This window comes from Thunnus thynnus, chromosome 8, assembly GCF_963924715.1.
Source record: "Thunnus thynnus chromosome 8, fThuThy2.1, whole genome shotgun sequence".
NCBI lineage: Eukaryota > Metazoa > Chordata > Actinopteri > Scombriformes > Scombridae > Thunnus > Thunnus thynnus.
The window spans coordinates 6125065-6141907 of record NC_089524.1 but is presented as its reverse complement, the minus strand read 5'-3'; the positions used below and the strand labels follow the sequence as shown (position 1 = coordinate 6141907).

Sequence of the window (16843 nt, the reverse complement as noted above, 5' to 3'; positions counted from 1 at the left end):
TGTAAGTGTGTCTTTTTATATATTATTATTATTATTATTTCCTGGCCAGCTATGTGTCTGACTAGACATCATGTACAGTACTTAAAAATAAAAATTATTTATCTAATAAAGAATTATAAGCTGATCCAAACTAGGTTTTCTTATGAACAATTCAGTGACTCACCGATTGCACAGCAAAGTCTATATGATTCAGTGTATTTTGGGGAATATAATCACTAATGAATGTTTTATTTTTTAATGAACCGTTTCCTTCTGTTGCTCAGCAATGTCATTTGTAAGCTCCGTGCCCAGCGGGCGGGTTTTAGCCACGGGCAAATCTGTGTCAGTCAGGCACTCAGGTCTCTGGTCATCTTAGTTCACTGCTTCTTAAGGCCAGTGAACCTCTCACCTCTCAGTAAGTCACTTCTCTCCATGCACACCCAGCCATCCCGCCTCAGTCTGTTAGTACAGAGCCAGGGTCACACTTCTGTAATGTCACTTTTTATTTTGTATTTTTTTTTTTTTTTCCCTGCTGGTCATGTTAAGAATCTCTCTGTTCACGGGTAAATGTGTTTTGTTTTTCAAGTTTCAACTTTATCCTTCAAAGATTTTTTTTTTTTTTGATTCAAGCTTTTCATGATACTAAACTAGAAATCACACAGCTATTATTTTCTCTGAGAAAGGAACTGATTTTGATTCAAAATATAATTTGTATTTAATGTCTTTTTTTTAAATAAAAAAGTGAACACATTTTAAGATGCTGTTTCAGATATTTGTCTTCGTCTCTTCCGTGACATACATTTCATATCACTGAGCAGGAACTGGCTTGTGTGTTGTCATCAGCAGCTTATAATTTGATCCTCCGCTCATCTTAATTTCTGCAGGCAATCAGGACATAAATTTACCCCTGTTGAAGTCCTTGAATGCAATCAGGCTCCCCTCAGTCTTGGAATGTGTCAATAAGGATAAAGCAAAGGTTCAATTTGTAAAGAATAAAAATAAATCTGGTGGTGCCAGGCAGGCTGGCAGTGGGCACGAGAGGTTGAGGCGAATTCCTGTGCCCGACCAAGGCAAACAGAGAGCGGGTCAAAAGGCAGCGCAGAGCTGCATGTTCCGGCGAACTGTCTAAAGTTAGACAAGGACCTCCACTTTAGATCACTGTGATAACACTACACGCACACACAAACACACTGAATATAGAAAATGTGGTCCAGCAGTGCATCTACACAGAGACTTTCACAATCATGTCCTGATGAAGCTGTTATGATTCTCACGTTCTGCCACCTATGGATGTTTGTGCACAAGAAAAGCCGCATATAACCCGCCTGAGGTGAAAGAGAGGCTGGGAGCACATAGCTGAGGTTAATGTTTTTATTAAATATATCACCTTTTTTTTTCTTACATTACATCTCAATTACAAAAGTGTACATACACACGAGTGAGCAGTTAGTCACTTTGGAATTCACACAAACAATAATTCTCTCTCCAACAGCAGCATGTAGGTAGAGCGGCGCCATCACCGGTGAATCATGTGACGGTTCAGATACATCGACACAACTGACGGCAGACACATAAATATCGGAGGTAGGTAAATGTAGAAATACCCGTCTGAGAGGCGGCACGTGCAGGGGGGGCACCGCCTGTCATGCTATCTGCAGCCCCATGGAACCATGGGAAATGTTTTCTGAGACTGTTTAAGGATTCCCGACTGAGAGTTTTGCATTAACTGACAAGAGTTGATCATGTGTCACATCAGGAAAATTTAAAAAAAACAGAAGACATAAACAATGGCAACAATGTGAAAATGAATCATAAAAACATTTAGAAATACTTCTAAATGACATTTGGTCACTCAGTGCTTTTGTTCTTGCTTGGTTTGTCACAAACCAAACCTCCAGACAACTCCTTAAGGGTTAGAGCGAGCTCAACTCAGCAATGGAGTTACTCAGGGCAAAGATACATATATACACTTTATACACCCATAAAAATAATAATAATAACAATAAGGCAAAAATGATATAAATACTCATGAAATAATTACAAATACAATGCAATGAAATTGAAATAAATAAGGCTGAAGAGTAGAAGTGAATGCATCAATATTAAAATCTCCTTTCAGAAAAACAAAAATAGATTTTTTTCTCTTTGGGACGGGTGTTTGAAGAGGAAGGGGAGGGGGACGGGGGAGGGGGTGGGGGTTCAGGGTGGTTGGGACCTACAGTCCCACAATGACAGTGTACCTGAATTAAACACCACCATGGACAAGATCAATAAATAAACAGCTATCAAAAAGGAAAATCAGTGGCTTGCTTCTTCTTTTTTTTTTTTTGTATTGTCGAGATCTTCTTCAGTGGTTGGATCTCTTTAAGGGCACTCGGCATCTGCAGGCAGGTCGGTCAAACCTAAAATCTTCTTGCCGTTCCAGGAAATCACACACCAGCATCGACCCCTCTGCCCGTCCAGAGAGGATTCACACTGCGGAGAGAAACATAAACAGAAATCCCTCTTCTTTAGCTTAAATGGCTTTTTATTTTCATTCCATGTGTGACACACACATGTACGGTCATGCAGCGCGAAACTGGATGACATCACGCTCAAACAAAATACACTCCCGAGGTGCAAACACTAGTGCAGCAAGCTGAACAAATCCCTGCCTGCAACACACACACACTCTCTCTCTCTCTCTCTCTCTCTCTCTCTCTCTCTCTCTCTCTCTCACACACACACACACACACACACACAATCACTTTAAAACTGTGGTTGACATAATCTTGGCTACACGCTTGCACACACAACTTGGTGAGATTCTTTCATGCTGAGTGGAGTCATGAATCCATCTCCAAAAAGCCAAAACACACACACACACACACACACTGACACACATTTGCTGGAGGTACCAACCTGTTTGGGTTCATAAAGCCCATGTTTGTCACAGTTGGGGAGGTAGAATCTGGTTAATTTGTCTCCTAATTTCTGCTGGGATTTGGCAATCTTGTCCAAGGCTCTCTGCAGCTCGATGTGACAGGGCCCCTGTACAGAGGAAACAGGTGAGAGAAGGGTTAACTGAGCTCTGTACCTGCACGCTGCCAACACACAGAAATAATAATCAACGCCGCTTTATTATCAGCAAGCACGTGGGCTGACATCAAACTGCATATTAAACTTGTAATAACAAGCATCCCCATTCTCCCTCAGCCTCAATCTCATCATTTCAAAACAGCGCACGAGCTCCCCCTTGTGGCGCAGCAGTCATCTCCCCTTCAAACCTCCCAAAAAACTTTTAGCAACATATCGCACGCTGAGGGTTTCACAGGATTCACACAATGACACTGATACTTGTGTTTGGGTCTCACCTGCTCGACAACCCTCTTCCGGTTGGCGATGAGTTTGGCTTTCATGCTCTCCTGAGCGTCGGCAGCAGCCCTCGGGTCGTAGGGCTTACTGTGACCGGGGAGGTAGTGGCTGGAGACGGGGTCCGAGACGATGGCTTGGTTCTCCATCTCAGCCTCTGGCTCTCCCTGATCTGGAGAGAGAAATTGAATGAATGTGACTCAGGAGTGACTGAATGCCACTGGAAATGGCTTCAGAATGGACAAGTCAAGTGTTTTGGGGAGGATTGCAATCATCAGGATTTGCTGGATGAGGTGAAACTGATGTGTAAATGTGGAGGTGATAGGCCTACCTTGTGTCTGGGTCTCGGGGGTCGGCTTGGGCTCAGTGCTCTCCGTGCACAAGGCTTGTCCCCGGGTGAGGGAGTGCAGCGGCCGGAGGTCGCCGGGTCTCGGGGTGCACCTCAGACCGGAGCCGCACGGCGCCGTGTAGATTCCGCACAGCTCCCCAGCCTTCAGGGCGCAGGCGAGGCAGCATCCACAGCCGGGTTCCCGCAGCACCTCGGTGCATCCGGGCGCCACCGCTGGACACTGGCTCAGCTTCTCCGGAGTACACGGGGCGCATCGGATCGGCCCTGGCCCCACAACCGGGGACCCCAGCGTCCCTGTGGCCAGCACGGAGCACACCGCTGCCACCACGACGTGTTTCAAATATAATCCACCCATGGCCAACATAGTGAGCTGGATACTAAATATAGAATATAAAATGTAGAGCAAGGTAGAGAGAATAATCAAAGGTAAGCCGGATTCCCACGGTTCTTGCTCAGTTGTGTCTTTCGTTTGATTTTGGGAAAATGTCTAACTGTGCGTTGCGCGCAGCCGTATTTATAGCCGGAGTGTTTGACGCATCGGGGTTATGAATGATTTCTGAAAAGAAGGTGTAATGATACGATGGGCTCTGATTGGCCCGCCTATGTCATTTGAATACAACAGTCACGTCAATGTTTATTTTGGAACCGCCAGTGCCTGCACGTATCCCCACCGAGTGACGACACCAGTGTTTGATGTTGCAATCAAGAACCCCCCTTTTCTCACCCGGGTGTTACACTAAACTAGGCTACTTTACCCCACGCTGCCAGCTTACAGTAACAACACAAGGGATGTGAATCAGACAGGTTTTTTTTTTTTAATGTGTGTGTGTTTTCAGGAGTTGAAGCGAGAACAAGTTCACAGAATTCAACTGGAGCTGATTTAATCGATTTCAGATGTGAAACAGTTCCTTGTTTTCCGGTCTGACACAAATGAGCCCTTTTCTTTCGGAACAACGTTGCCTATTCATGACGGCTTTCCATTAATTGTCCTCCCCAAACTTCTTACACAACTTTTGGGAAAACTAATAATGAGCGCGCACATGGGAGCGTACGCATGCCCACGCTGCGCGCGGGGAACGTGGGCCCACTGAGAGCGAAGCACCGGCTCTAATTTGACATGAGAAAGCATCTGTGTATTGCGGAGGGTTAATAAACTGAACTCCCAGAAATAGCTGCGTAAATGAGGGTCACCGTTTACGCCATTGAGTCCGGGGCTCGGGACTCTGTGGTATGTGTGATCCCTCTCTGTCCCTCGCGCGCGCACTGAAGCCGGCTTTTGGGCTCAGTCCAGGAGATGTCCCGTTGTATTTACCCGTTTCCTGGGATAATAATAGACCAAAGCTTGAATGGGGGCTGCGCTGACATGGCCATAGACACGTCCCTCGCCTCGCCACTCTCCAGGGGATTTGATGGTCCCACGGTGGACAACATGCACGTTTTCACGGCTTGCTGCAAGACATTTGGTGCTTTATCACTGCTGACCCCAGACCTGTATGTGATAACGTTCACTCCATTTGCAAAATGACAATAAAACCAAAAAACGTGGTACAAATCATATGCTTAACTAATACATGACTCATTAATGCGATAATTAACGCAGGATGTACCTTGAATTCCTGTTGCTCACTATTAAAAATGATCAAGTCACTATGACTTTATGTGATTAGTTCACACTTAAAAGATCATCAGTTAAGCAATGTCAATTGACAGTTACTTCATTCATTAAACTGGATTTATACGTGTGATACTAATGACTAAGTGATGAACATTTCATGTCTTTTACACTCAGTTGTCAGTTTATTGCATCAGACTTCTGTTGAGCTTAAACATGTCTCATCATTCTCCTCTAATTTGTCAGTTGGTACCTGATAGATGATTTTGATTGTAGTGCATCTTCCTCTACAGTGCTGCACTCCACTGCTTTCAACAGCAAGGCATACTCTTTTTTTTTAAGAAACAACTACCACTCACTATGTTGTAAATGTGTCAAAAATACCACTGGATCTATTCTCATAGAAATATGAAGCTATGATTTTTTAAATCAGAGATGCTGAGCAGATGCTCTGTCCTGAAATAAACTTTTATGTAAGAGGAATTCAGCTAATTTGGTCACATACTAATTAATGCATGAGGTAACTGAATTAACATTCCTTAAGTGATGATCTATTAAGTGTGAACTAATCACATAAAGTCATAGTGACTTGATCATTTTTAATGGTGAGCAACAGGAATTCATGATACATCCTTCATTAAATCATATGATTTGTACCCTTATTTTAAAGGTTTACCAAAACCTCTAAATTTCATGGATTCTTGCCTCTTTATTTCCATATTTTCACCCCCTCCTCATCATCTGTTGTCATAGATTTTAATCAATTAACTCCCCACATCTGGTGCAGGGGGCTGCATTGTGTGATTGGCTCCATGCAATTGCTTTATAGGATTGCATCATCTGTCAACTGACGTTAACAGTCACTCTCATGTGACGCCCAGATTTGTATTCCTCAAAGCCCTGAGCTAAATAAAGCTATTAGAGTAATCTGATGTGGCATGAGAGTGTTTTTCAGAGCCGCTGCTCCTTATGACATGTTGACATCTTTATCAGGTGATAAGTCCAACACTCACCTGAGCTGCAGGTAACTAACTAAAGTAATTAAGTACATTTACTCAAGTGCTGTACTTTGTACTTCAGTGTACATGTTTCTGTGCAGTACTTTTACTTCACTTGATGATAATTCTACATTTAACAGAGGTATATTGTACTTATTATGTGTATTTATGTCACTTTAGAGACTAAGATTTTTCATTTAAAAGTGAATGAAATATGATATTGGCTATATGTAGGAGTTAAATCTCGCTCCACTTTAATGCATTAATAAAAATACCCCAGTTATTTAGTATATTTCATAATCTAACACTAATATGCATAATGAGTGTTTTTATGAGTGAATGAATGTTTATTTTTGTGACATACATTAATACCACAAATAATAACAGATCATTGCTGCAAACCACCAGCCCAGTATCACACCAATGTGTTTAATACACCCGCCAGTTCACCGTGATACTGGGTTGAAACCACATACTGTATGCATTATCCAAATACTCACACAGAGCAAAAGTTTCAAGTGTTTTCATAAGTTTAACATCTTCCATAAGAAATATATCTTGTTTTAGTTTTACTGAATAACATATTTCTGGAGCTTTTATGCAAAAGATAATAAATAAAACAAAATGACTTTTATTTTCTGTTTCATTTAACTCACATAGCTGATAACACTTTTGATACATATATACATTTTGCTGATAATCCTTTGCTACTTTTACTTATGTAAGGTTTTGAATGCAGGATATGCTATTAATACTTTTGTATGTATGTATATTTCTTCCACCACTGGTTATAAAGATCATTACATGCTTAAAGGGCTAATCTGAATTGTTTTTGATTATATCAATTACAGATGTGATTTATAGATCAGTGAAAATATAGACCACTTTACAGATTTTGCTGATAGTCAAAACATTAATAACTTTTATTAAAGTGTCACTAAAGATTATGTTGTTGTCCAGTGTTACAGTAATATGTGTACTGAAAAAAACTGTCATTAAAAACAAGTGAACATAGCTGATAATAAGCTCAAAACCTGCTTTTATTGCTGATGTAACAAACCGTCAACAGCATCAGAAAACATTAATAACTTTGACAAAAAAAACATCTTAGCACAAGGTCTACTTATGGTCTACTTTCTGGAGCTTTCAGGCCTCATCAGTGGATCTTCATCATCACTCCATCTGCTCATAGACACCATGAGATGAGGCTGAAAGCTCAAAAATAAAAAAAGTCCAGTAAGTAGAGCTTGTGCAACAATTTTTAGAATCGTGTTAGTAGTGTCTTGGGAAAGCCTGTCAAAACAACACGTTTATTTTGTGCCTTTAAAAAAGAAAGTACATCTGGTCCATTCTGTCAATAAAACTTGTGATGTGTCTCATCTGTTGCGTACACATTGTATCCGACAGGATGTCCAAATGTTTGTTTTTTCTCACTCTCACTGAACAGGAAGTCCTTTAATGCATAAGTGAGTGGCCCCGTCCTCATCATGAAAACAGTAGTTTACAGCAGCAGAAAGCCATTTACTCAAGTACTGTACTGTACGATGTTGAGGTCAATACTTTGCCACATTTCAGAGGGAAATATTGTATTTTCCACCCCACCAGAAACATAGTAACGATATATGATTTAGTAAGTTATAGATTAAAGATCAGAATATCCAACAGTATAAATTAAAATTAGCTGCAACTCAACCAGCTACAACATGAAGATGCTGCCTACATGTTAATGATCCAATACTATAACACTGTGGTGGAGGAAGTATTCAGATGTCTTGCTAGAGTAAAAGTAGCAATACAACGATGTAAAAATACTCCATAATAAGATAATAAATCCTGCATTCAAAATCTTGTAATTTGTAATGACAGACAGACATGAAACTACCACACACAGATACTTAAACATGCACATACTTTTGTAAAAACACATAGTTTGACCCCAAACATAAAAGTTATACAACCCAACCCCAAAACTATCTTCTTACCAAATTGCTTAGAACAACATGGGTGTAACTAAGTGATACCTCCAGGTTTCATATGTCAATGTTTTGTCTTCTGTCTAGACTTCTGTCCAATTTTTTGCTATTTTTTCTTGCACAAAGTTCAACAAAAACAAAAGAAAACCCCAAAAACTAAAGAAAAAACTACAGCGGTATTATCATCTGAATATACTTAAAATATCAAAAGTAAAAGTGTTGAATAGAATCATCATTGTGAGTGACATTAATGTGTTATTATAATAATTACTGTATTATTATTGTATTATTATGCCTTAATGTGTAAGCAGCATTTTAATGTTGTAGGTGGACGTTTCATTTTATCTTCTTATACAGAGTTCAGTAGATTAATTGATCACAAGGCAAAATCTACAGCTGTTAGATAAATGTATTGGAGCAAACTGTACTTTAATAGAGTAATTTTAATACTTAAGAACACATCGCTAATGATACCTGCACTATCTACTTTTATCTAATTATCTAATTCTGAATGCAGGATTCTCTACTTTTAATAAAGTATTTTTTTTTTTTACTATTTGTGGTAATGATACTTTTACTCAAGTAAAGGATCTGTATACATCTTCCACCTCTGCAAGTTTATGAACTGAATAATGTTATTCCGGTGTTAAAAGTTTCAGTCTTACAAGTACAGTCACATGTCTCCAGATGTATGCAGTATGTTTGGCTCAGCGTGTCCTCAGCTGAACTGTGACTTGAGGATGACGCCTGCAGTCTGTGTCCTCGCGAGGGAATGTGGACTCCGGGGCCGCTGGGAGCTGGAACATGAATTGGATGCTGCGTTGACATTTATTTCCACTTTTTATAGAGGATGCTCCTTAACCCCAAAACTCTTAAAATAGTTGGTAAAGACCTCCATGTCTGTGTAAAAAACTTTTTCTGTCTCTGATATTTTCTGATATACTCCATAGCCGGTCAGGCAAAACGTAGCGTAGGGATCATTTATGTAATTAGCAGGTTGATGTAAAGCGGGAGAGACGTGAGGGATTAAAACGTGTGGTTGTGCAAGGGCTTTTTTTTCCTGCTGCTGTCAGATCAGAGAGGCGGAGTGGTCAAACAAAGCGGAGTTATCTCAGGTCAGGGGCAGACCTACTTTTTCAAAAACACATGTACACAGTGGGATACATCACAGCTCCCGAGACCCGAGCAAAACCACCAAAGCCCCTGTATCGTTGCTGGAGGGTTTGTGTTTGGAAGAGCGATGATAAGGGGTGGAGGGGGAGGGGGGGGGGAAGTGGAGGGGGGGGGGGGGGGGCTTTCCATCTCTTTCAGATGTCACATGATGGAGATCAAACAGTGCTTGGCATTGAACGTCCCAAGACTGGAATGTTTACCTTTGACAAGAGCACCGGGAAAAACAGTTTTGTTGTCTCAGGAATTCCTCATATACACACACACACACACATATACACACGCACACATACACACATACATACAAATACAAACCCTCCAGGTTCCACTTATGGTGATTTAAACCTTGGCCTTTTAGGGTGTCAAAAGGGGGGTATCTACAAGAGATGAGCTCAGAAAAATAAGGTTTGTTTGAAATCACACCCACAGAAAGAATGCACACCTGTGTGAATACTACACAGGCCCAGAGGTTCTCTGATGCTAACATACAGTACCAGTCAAAAGTTTGGACACACCTTCCCATTCACTTGAATGAGAAAGTGTGTCCAAACTTTTGACTGGTACTGTATATACAGTACAAGATTATTGGAGTCAGGTGTGTGCGTCGCTCTTAAAGACTTAAGACTTAAGACTTAAGTCATTGCAAAAGTTGCAACATAGCAACATATTTGCAATTTGTTTTTCATGCTCTGCAGCTCTTTTGCAGGAGGTAAGTGGCCAAACTGGATTGGAGGGGTCTTCCTGATGGACAAAGAGCTTAATAAAAAGGCAAGACATCATGATAGAGGCGAATAAACGCCAATCAAAGGGATTTTTTGCAACCCAGCAACTCAAAAGGTATCGTTATAGATTGCTAAGGTGGTTGGACTTATGTTGAAGATTTACTTTAAAATGTAACACTTTAAAACAAGTGCGATGATGTGTCGTCTATGTGCTTTTATCAACTGAGTTGACTCCGTGAATGACCCAGTGTTGTCTCTGGTCCCGGGACACGTCCGTGGTCTGGTTAACCAGTGTCCTCTCCCAGGGCTGAGAATCAGCAGTGAGGAATGTGATGTGAGTGGGCACAATGACGCTAATCCCCAGCAAAGTTGTTCTTTTTCTTCTCCTCTCCTTCTCACAAGATTTCCTTAATCGGATAATCCATGTCTTATTAAACAGGCAGCGCAGATCATAGATTGAGGTCTGGGAGAAAAACACTGAAACAGAGCCAGGGTCATTCATGGCGAAGGAGTCTTGGGACACTCTCACTGCTTTAATGTTGTGAATGGGTAAATGGATTTATCCGTTAGACTCCGGTGTCTTGGCATGTTGCAGGATGGTTCACATGTGTATGCCTGTGTGTGACAGTGTGTTTCGGTGTGCCTCCGAATGAGTGTATATGTTTGTTAGCTTGTGATTGTACACTTGTGTGTGGGAAACCCAGGAAATCCAGGCTCCCATGCGCCAGCATCCATTGTGTTTAGTTTCCTCCTCTCTCTCTCTCTCTCTCTCCCTCTCTCTCTCTCTCTCACTCTCTCTGAGTGACTGTGTCTGTGTGTGTGTGTGTGTTTGTGTGTGTGTGTGTGTGTGTGTGTGTGTTTAGCTGCAGTGCTTCCCTCTCTCGTTGTGGCTCTAATGAGAAGTAGGAGGAAGTCCGAGCCAGAGGATTGCACTTGGCAAAGTTAACTGGAAACAATCTCATGAATGGGTCAGGGAGCTGTGTTGGTAGGATTTGCCATTATTATGTCCCCAAGCAAGAAAATGGAGTTTTAGTCACCCTCCCCTTTCCTTCCATCAAATGTGTGTCTGAAGATCCTTTCTTCAATCACAATAGAACACTCTGTCCAGAACATCCAGATCAAACAGTTCACTGCAGTAAATAAAGACTGAAAGATCATATACTGTGAGGTAGAGCCACACAAGGATAAACACTGGTCACCACCCTTTGTAATGGAAGCTGTATTGACTCTCTCTTTCAACCTCATTGTCCCCAAGAGGGGTGAAAAAATATATGCAACACGGTATCACAGTTGATAAAAATACATGCATTCCTAAAAGCAAAATTCAGGTATAGGAGGAGAATATTTTTGCACACTTGAGCCTGAGACGTCCAGGTAGTGCAGGAGGAAAAGCATTTTGTCCCTACTTAATATTATAATAATTATACCAACATGTTTTATGGTACCAATTATACCATAAAACATGTTGGTACATGACTTTACTAATGAAGGCATATTAGCTTCGCTAGCTTGTTGTGCTACATATCGCAACCTCTTGACTTTGTTTTGAGGTTATTTATAATATAATACAAAGTCAAGAAGTTTGGATATGTAGCATGTAACAAGCCAGAGAAGCCCTTGAACTACATCCCTGCACATGCTCAGTGGCTTACACAGAACTACTCTCAGGAGACTGAAAACGCTGTTATTAGTCGTTTCTAAACGAACGTGACCCAACTCTAACGGAGGAACATGTCACCCAGCACAGTGGTGTGGCTCATTGACATGTTTTTAGTACTTTCTGGACAACAATGGAGGTCTACGGCACAAAGGAATAAGATATATCAGGCTTTAGATACACATGCAATACTTGTAAGTAAGATCAGACATAAATCATCATTTAGGTATGAGGATTTGTGGCATACAATGCAATGTAGTCTTGATTGGCTGTTTCTTGGTTTTGTAGCCCTGCTCCAAGACATGTTTTGTGCTATCTGAGGATACTAGTGTTGTAGAGTAGAATATTTCAAATTATTCTGCCCTTTTTTCCATCACCTTTCTTCTAATTTCCATTTTGTTCTGAGACATGGCTAGATTTGTAGCCTGCCAAGCTTATAATCTTCACTGCTCTGCGTAAAATGACACAGCACAACGTGAGGTATCAAACTACACTAAACAAACATCAACAAACAAGTGTCCTACCTCACACAGAACTACTGTCCAGAAACTGAAAACATGATTTGGAACCATTTCTAAACAAACTAACGTGATCGTAATCTTCATAATGAAGGAACATGTCACCCAGTGCAGCGATGTGGCTTATTGACGTGGTTTAAAAAGTCTTTGGACAACAACGGAGGTCCATGGCTATATATATCAGGCTTTGGATGCACACACAATACTTGTAAGTAGATCAATTCATTGTTGGTTTGGCTTTGCACATTAGATTTGTTGACAACAAGAAAAATATAGAAAATTGCCAGCCTTATCCTTACAGTATATGCATAGCCCACCATCACTCTATATCACAAGGTATGAAAGAACACAGTTAATCATTTTAGCATAATGCGGCCAGATCATGAATGATACAGCTGTGTTTTTTTTATTCACCAATAAGTGCATACATATATAGACAATATATATATATATAGACATACCAACAAATAGAAAGGCAACAAGAGATAATATTGGTTTACAAAACATAAAAGGACATAGGTAACACAGGACAGTAAACAAAACAAAACAAAATAATTCAAAGAAATAAAAATAAATAAGCAGATGATGTGATCTGTTTGAGTTTGGATGCATTTTGTTTGGTTTAGTATTAATTCTTTCTGTTCATACATACACACATAGACGTTCCCACACACACACACACACACATACACACACACACACACACACACACACACACACACACACATACATACATATATATATATATACAGCTCCCTGACCCATTCATGAGATTGTTTCCACTTAACTTTGCCAAGTGCAATCCTCTGGCTCGGATTTCTTCCTGCTTCTCATTTGAGCCATTTGAGCCACAACGAGAGAGGGACGCACTGCAGCTAAACACACACACAAACACACACACAGACACACATATATACATACATATACATATACACATACATACATACATACATATATACACACACACACATATATATATGTATATGTATATATATATAGAGAGAGAGAGAGAGAGGGAGAGAGACAGACGGGTGACAAATTAAAGGAAAAACCAGTTCAGGTCTGAATGCTTGACCCCTACAGTGAGGGGATCCGGTGGCTCTGTTATGCTGTGGGGGGCATTTTGCCGGCATGGTTTGGGTCCACTTGTCCCCTTAGAGGGAAGGGTCACTGCAAATCAATACAAAGTTGTTCTGACACACACACACACACACACACACACACACACATATATATATATATACCCAGTTACATGCCTACATCTACATTTATACTCGTGTGGTGGCATTAGCTTACCGGCAGCAGAATAGATCTGAGAGTTGTTGAATATTTTTTATTGAACAAGTTATTTTTTTTTGTAAAGATAATTGTTGTTCCAGTGATATCTGTCATGTTAGGAGATCCAACCATTGTGAGATGTTGATTTTTTCCTCCTTTTTCAGTTTAGTAGTATTGTTTTCTTGGCGATAGTTAGGGCTACAAGTAGGGGTATTAAGATTTTTGTGGAACATGTGTTTAGTATATCCACAGTGCCGAGTGTGCATATGAAAGGGGATAATGATATGCTACAACAAAGGAATAGGAAAAGGGTGGTGATTACTTCTTCCCAGAAATGTTGGATCAGCGGACAGAGCCGAAGTGCGTGGAAGTAGTCATCAGTTGTGTTGAGTATACAATGAATGGATATGTCTGATCTGGATAATCCCATTATGTGAATCTTGTGCTGTGTGATATGTGTTCTGTGAATGATCTTGTATTATATTAGCCTTACGTTAGTATTCCTAGACATGCTGAAGTTATTATTACAGATTTTATTCCAAGAGTGGTTATCGGTGTGGATGTTGAGGTCTTTGTCACATTTATTTACTGGAAAATGAGGTGCACTGGTAGAGTCAGTGGAAGATATGAGTTTATACAGTTTTGAAAGAGGCTTGCTTCATTTTGGAATTTTATTGATGCTTTCCAATAGTGGTGGATTGTTCCAAGTGTGTACTAGAGATATCTGTTTTTGACCTGATCGAATGTTTTAATGGGATGTATTGTAAGTATTGTTGTTTCTCAGTGCCATATATGTCAATAAGCTGTTTAAATGTTAACAAGGTGTTACGGTCAAAAATATGATGGAGGTGTGTAATCCCTTTTTTCTTTCTATTTAGTTCCTATTAGAGGTGATTTATTTGCAGTGTAGTCTGGATTGTGCCATATGGGTGTTTTGCAGTAGGTGACATTGTAGTGTTTATTTTATTGACTTTCCACCAAGCTGTCAAAATTGTGGCAATTGCAATGTTTTTGGAGCAGCTGGGTGTTTGATTGTGTCACTGAGGAAGGGTAGGTCTGTGATCGCTATGCTTTGGCATTCAGTTTGTTCTATATCTAGCCTATCTACAATATATCATATTGTAATTGATTTGTGTGTTGGAAATTTGGTGCTTCTAGGCCCCCTTGAGGTTTTGATTGTTGTAATGTGGATAATTTTATTCTGGGTTTTTTGTTTTTTTCAATAAAATGTTGTTAGTGTGTCTAATGTGTTGAACCAAGCTGGGTTGGGATAATTGTGAATAAGTAATTGATTCTTGGTAATACCATCATCTTTATTGTGGCAATACGTCCTATAATGGATAATAGCAATGTCATCCATCTGTCTAAGTCGTCTGGTATTGTTTTTTGTAGTGGAGTGAACTTAAGGTGATACAACTCTGACAGTTTGGGGGAGAATTTTATACCTAAACATGTGATGTTGTCAGTAGCGAGTGCTAAGTGGGGGATTTGTGATGTAGCATGAGGGCTGTCTCCATGTATTGGGAGGATGGTGGATTTATTCCAGTTTATTGTATAATCAGAGCTGTTGGAGTATGTATTGATGATTTTGATAAGTTCTTTTATTGATTTAATTGGATTTTGTAGGAATAGGAGTACATCATCTGCATATAGGCTGATTTTATATATTCTTGTCTTTCCACCTTATTGGTGCGGATGCGTGTGTTATTATTGTTTTGGCATATTTCTGCTAATAATGGTTCAATGGGGAGTGAAAGTAATGAAGATGAGAGTGGACATCCTTCTCTGATGCCTCTGTGGAGTGTAAAGTTTTGTGAGATTAGTTTGTTAGCCCTTGGTGTGTTGTAGGATATTTTGATCCATTGAATAAATGACTCTCCAAAACAATATTTTCTCGGGGTTTTTATAAGAAATGTCCAGTTTACTTTGTCAAATTCCTTCTCAGCGTCTAGTGAAAGGATTACAGTTATTTTGATGGGACAAATTTATCAGGTTGAAAAGTATTATTTCATGAATGTCTGCCTTAAATAAATCCTGATTGATCTGGGTGAATTAGGGATGAAATAACTGATTCCATCTGGGCTGCTAGTGTTTTGCTGATGATTTTGATATTGGTGTTTATTAAGGAAATGGGCCTGTAACTTGTGCAGTGAGCTTATTTGTTTTAAGCAGTACAGAAATTAGTGCTGTGTTAATATGATAGGGGATGGATTAGTTTTTTATCTCGTCTGCCATTCTGTTGAATAGTGATGATAGCGTTTGCCAAAAGTGTTTATAAAACTGAGTGGGAAATCCATCTAGTCCAGGAACTTTATTGTTTGACATTGTTTTTAGTAACTTTTCATAATCTGTGGATGTCTGCTTGGTCTTTTGTTGGTGTTTTTTTTCTATTTCTGCTGTTTTTTTCCTTGTTGTCACTGTATAATTCACAGTAGTATAGTCAGAAGACATTTTTTTTAGTTTGTGGATTATTGGCAATGTTCCCTGTTGAATCTTTGATTGTTGAGATGAGTGATTTCTCCTGATTGCATTTGAGTTGATTTTCTAGGTATCTGCCGGATTTCTCATTGTGTTCAAAATGCTTATATCACAGTTAGTGTAAAATGAATTGTGTCGTTTTATTGATGATATTGTCAAGTTGGAATTTACCCTCTCTAATTTATTTTAGTGTTTTTTTCTGTGGGGTTGGCTGCATAGGAACTGGTTTGGCTTGGTCTTGCCTTCAATTTGTTTTCTACTCCTTGTTCTTTCTTTTTTTATATGTAGAGTATGAGATGATTTTTCCTCTCTGTGCTGCTTGAGCTGGTTTGAGCAGGTTTTAGTTTCTGGGGGTTTTTGTGTGTGTGTGTGTGCATTATGAACCTGGGGCATGATCAGATATGATGATTGGATGGATGGTGGGGTCAGAGATATCTGCCATCATTGAATTGCTTGTTAAGATATAGTCAGTTTGTGAAAATGAATATGGACTGGAGCGAAGAAAGTGTATTCCTTGGCTGACAGGTTTTGTAGCCTCGAACCTTCGCCAAGGCAGAGATCCATCATGTACTGTTTCATCTGTGTTGAGTGCCAGTTTTTGGTATAATGTGAGGTTGTTGAACTATCTTCTGTAGGGTTGATTACTGTGTTGAAGTAGACACTCATGATTATAATTGATGCAATGATGTAAAGAAGTCATGATAGTTTAAGTTCTTTTTGTTTGAAATGTTCAAATTTGGCGACAATAGGTCTTGGTC

General features: G+C 39.9%; 1 protein-coding gene across 1 annotated transcript; it reads right to left on the bottom strand.

The window, feature by feature from the left end:
* Positions 1–1336: 1336 nt before the first annotated feature.
* Positions 1337–4212, bottom strand: igfbp1a (insulin-like growth factor binding protein 1a). The gene is made up of 4 exons (XM_067596235.1): positions 3662–4212; positions 3333–3502; positions 2881–3009; positions 1337–2454 (listed from the first exon to the last, which is right to left on the bottom strand). Exons 1-4 carry the CDS (start codon positions 4041–4043, stop codon positions 2344–2346), a joined length of 792 nt encoding a protein of 263 aa, XP_067452336.1. The 5' UTR covers positions 4044–4212; the 3' UTR covers positions 1337–2343.
* Positions 4213–16843: the final 12631 nt, after the last annotated feature.

Coding starts and splice junctions, on each gene's coding strand:
- igfbp1a (XM_067596235.1), bottom strand. CDS start 4,043: ATGTTGGCCATGGGTGGATTATATTTGAAACACGTCGTGGTGGCAGCG. Junction 3,503..3,661: donor CCCCGAGACCCAGACACAAG/GTAGGCCTATCA, acceptor TTCTCTCTCCAG/ATCAGGGAGAGCCAGAGGCT. Junction 3,010..3,332: donor GGAAGAGGGTTGTCGAGCAG/GTGAGACCCAAA, acceptor TCCTCTGTACAG/GGGCCCTGTCACATCGAGCT.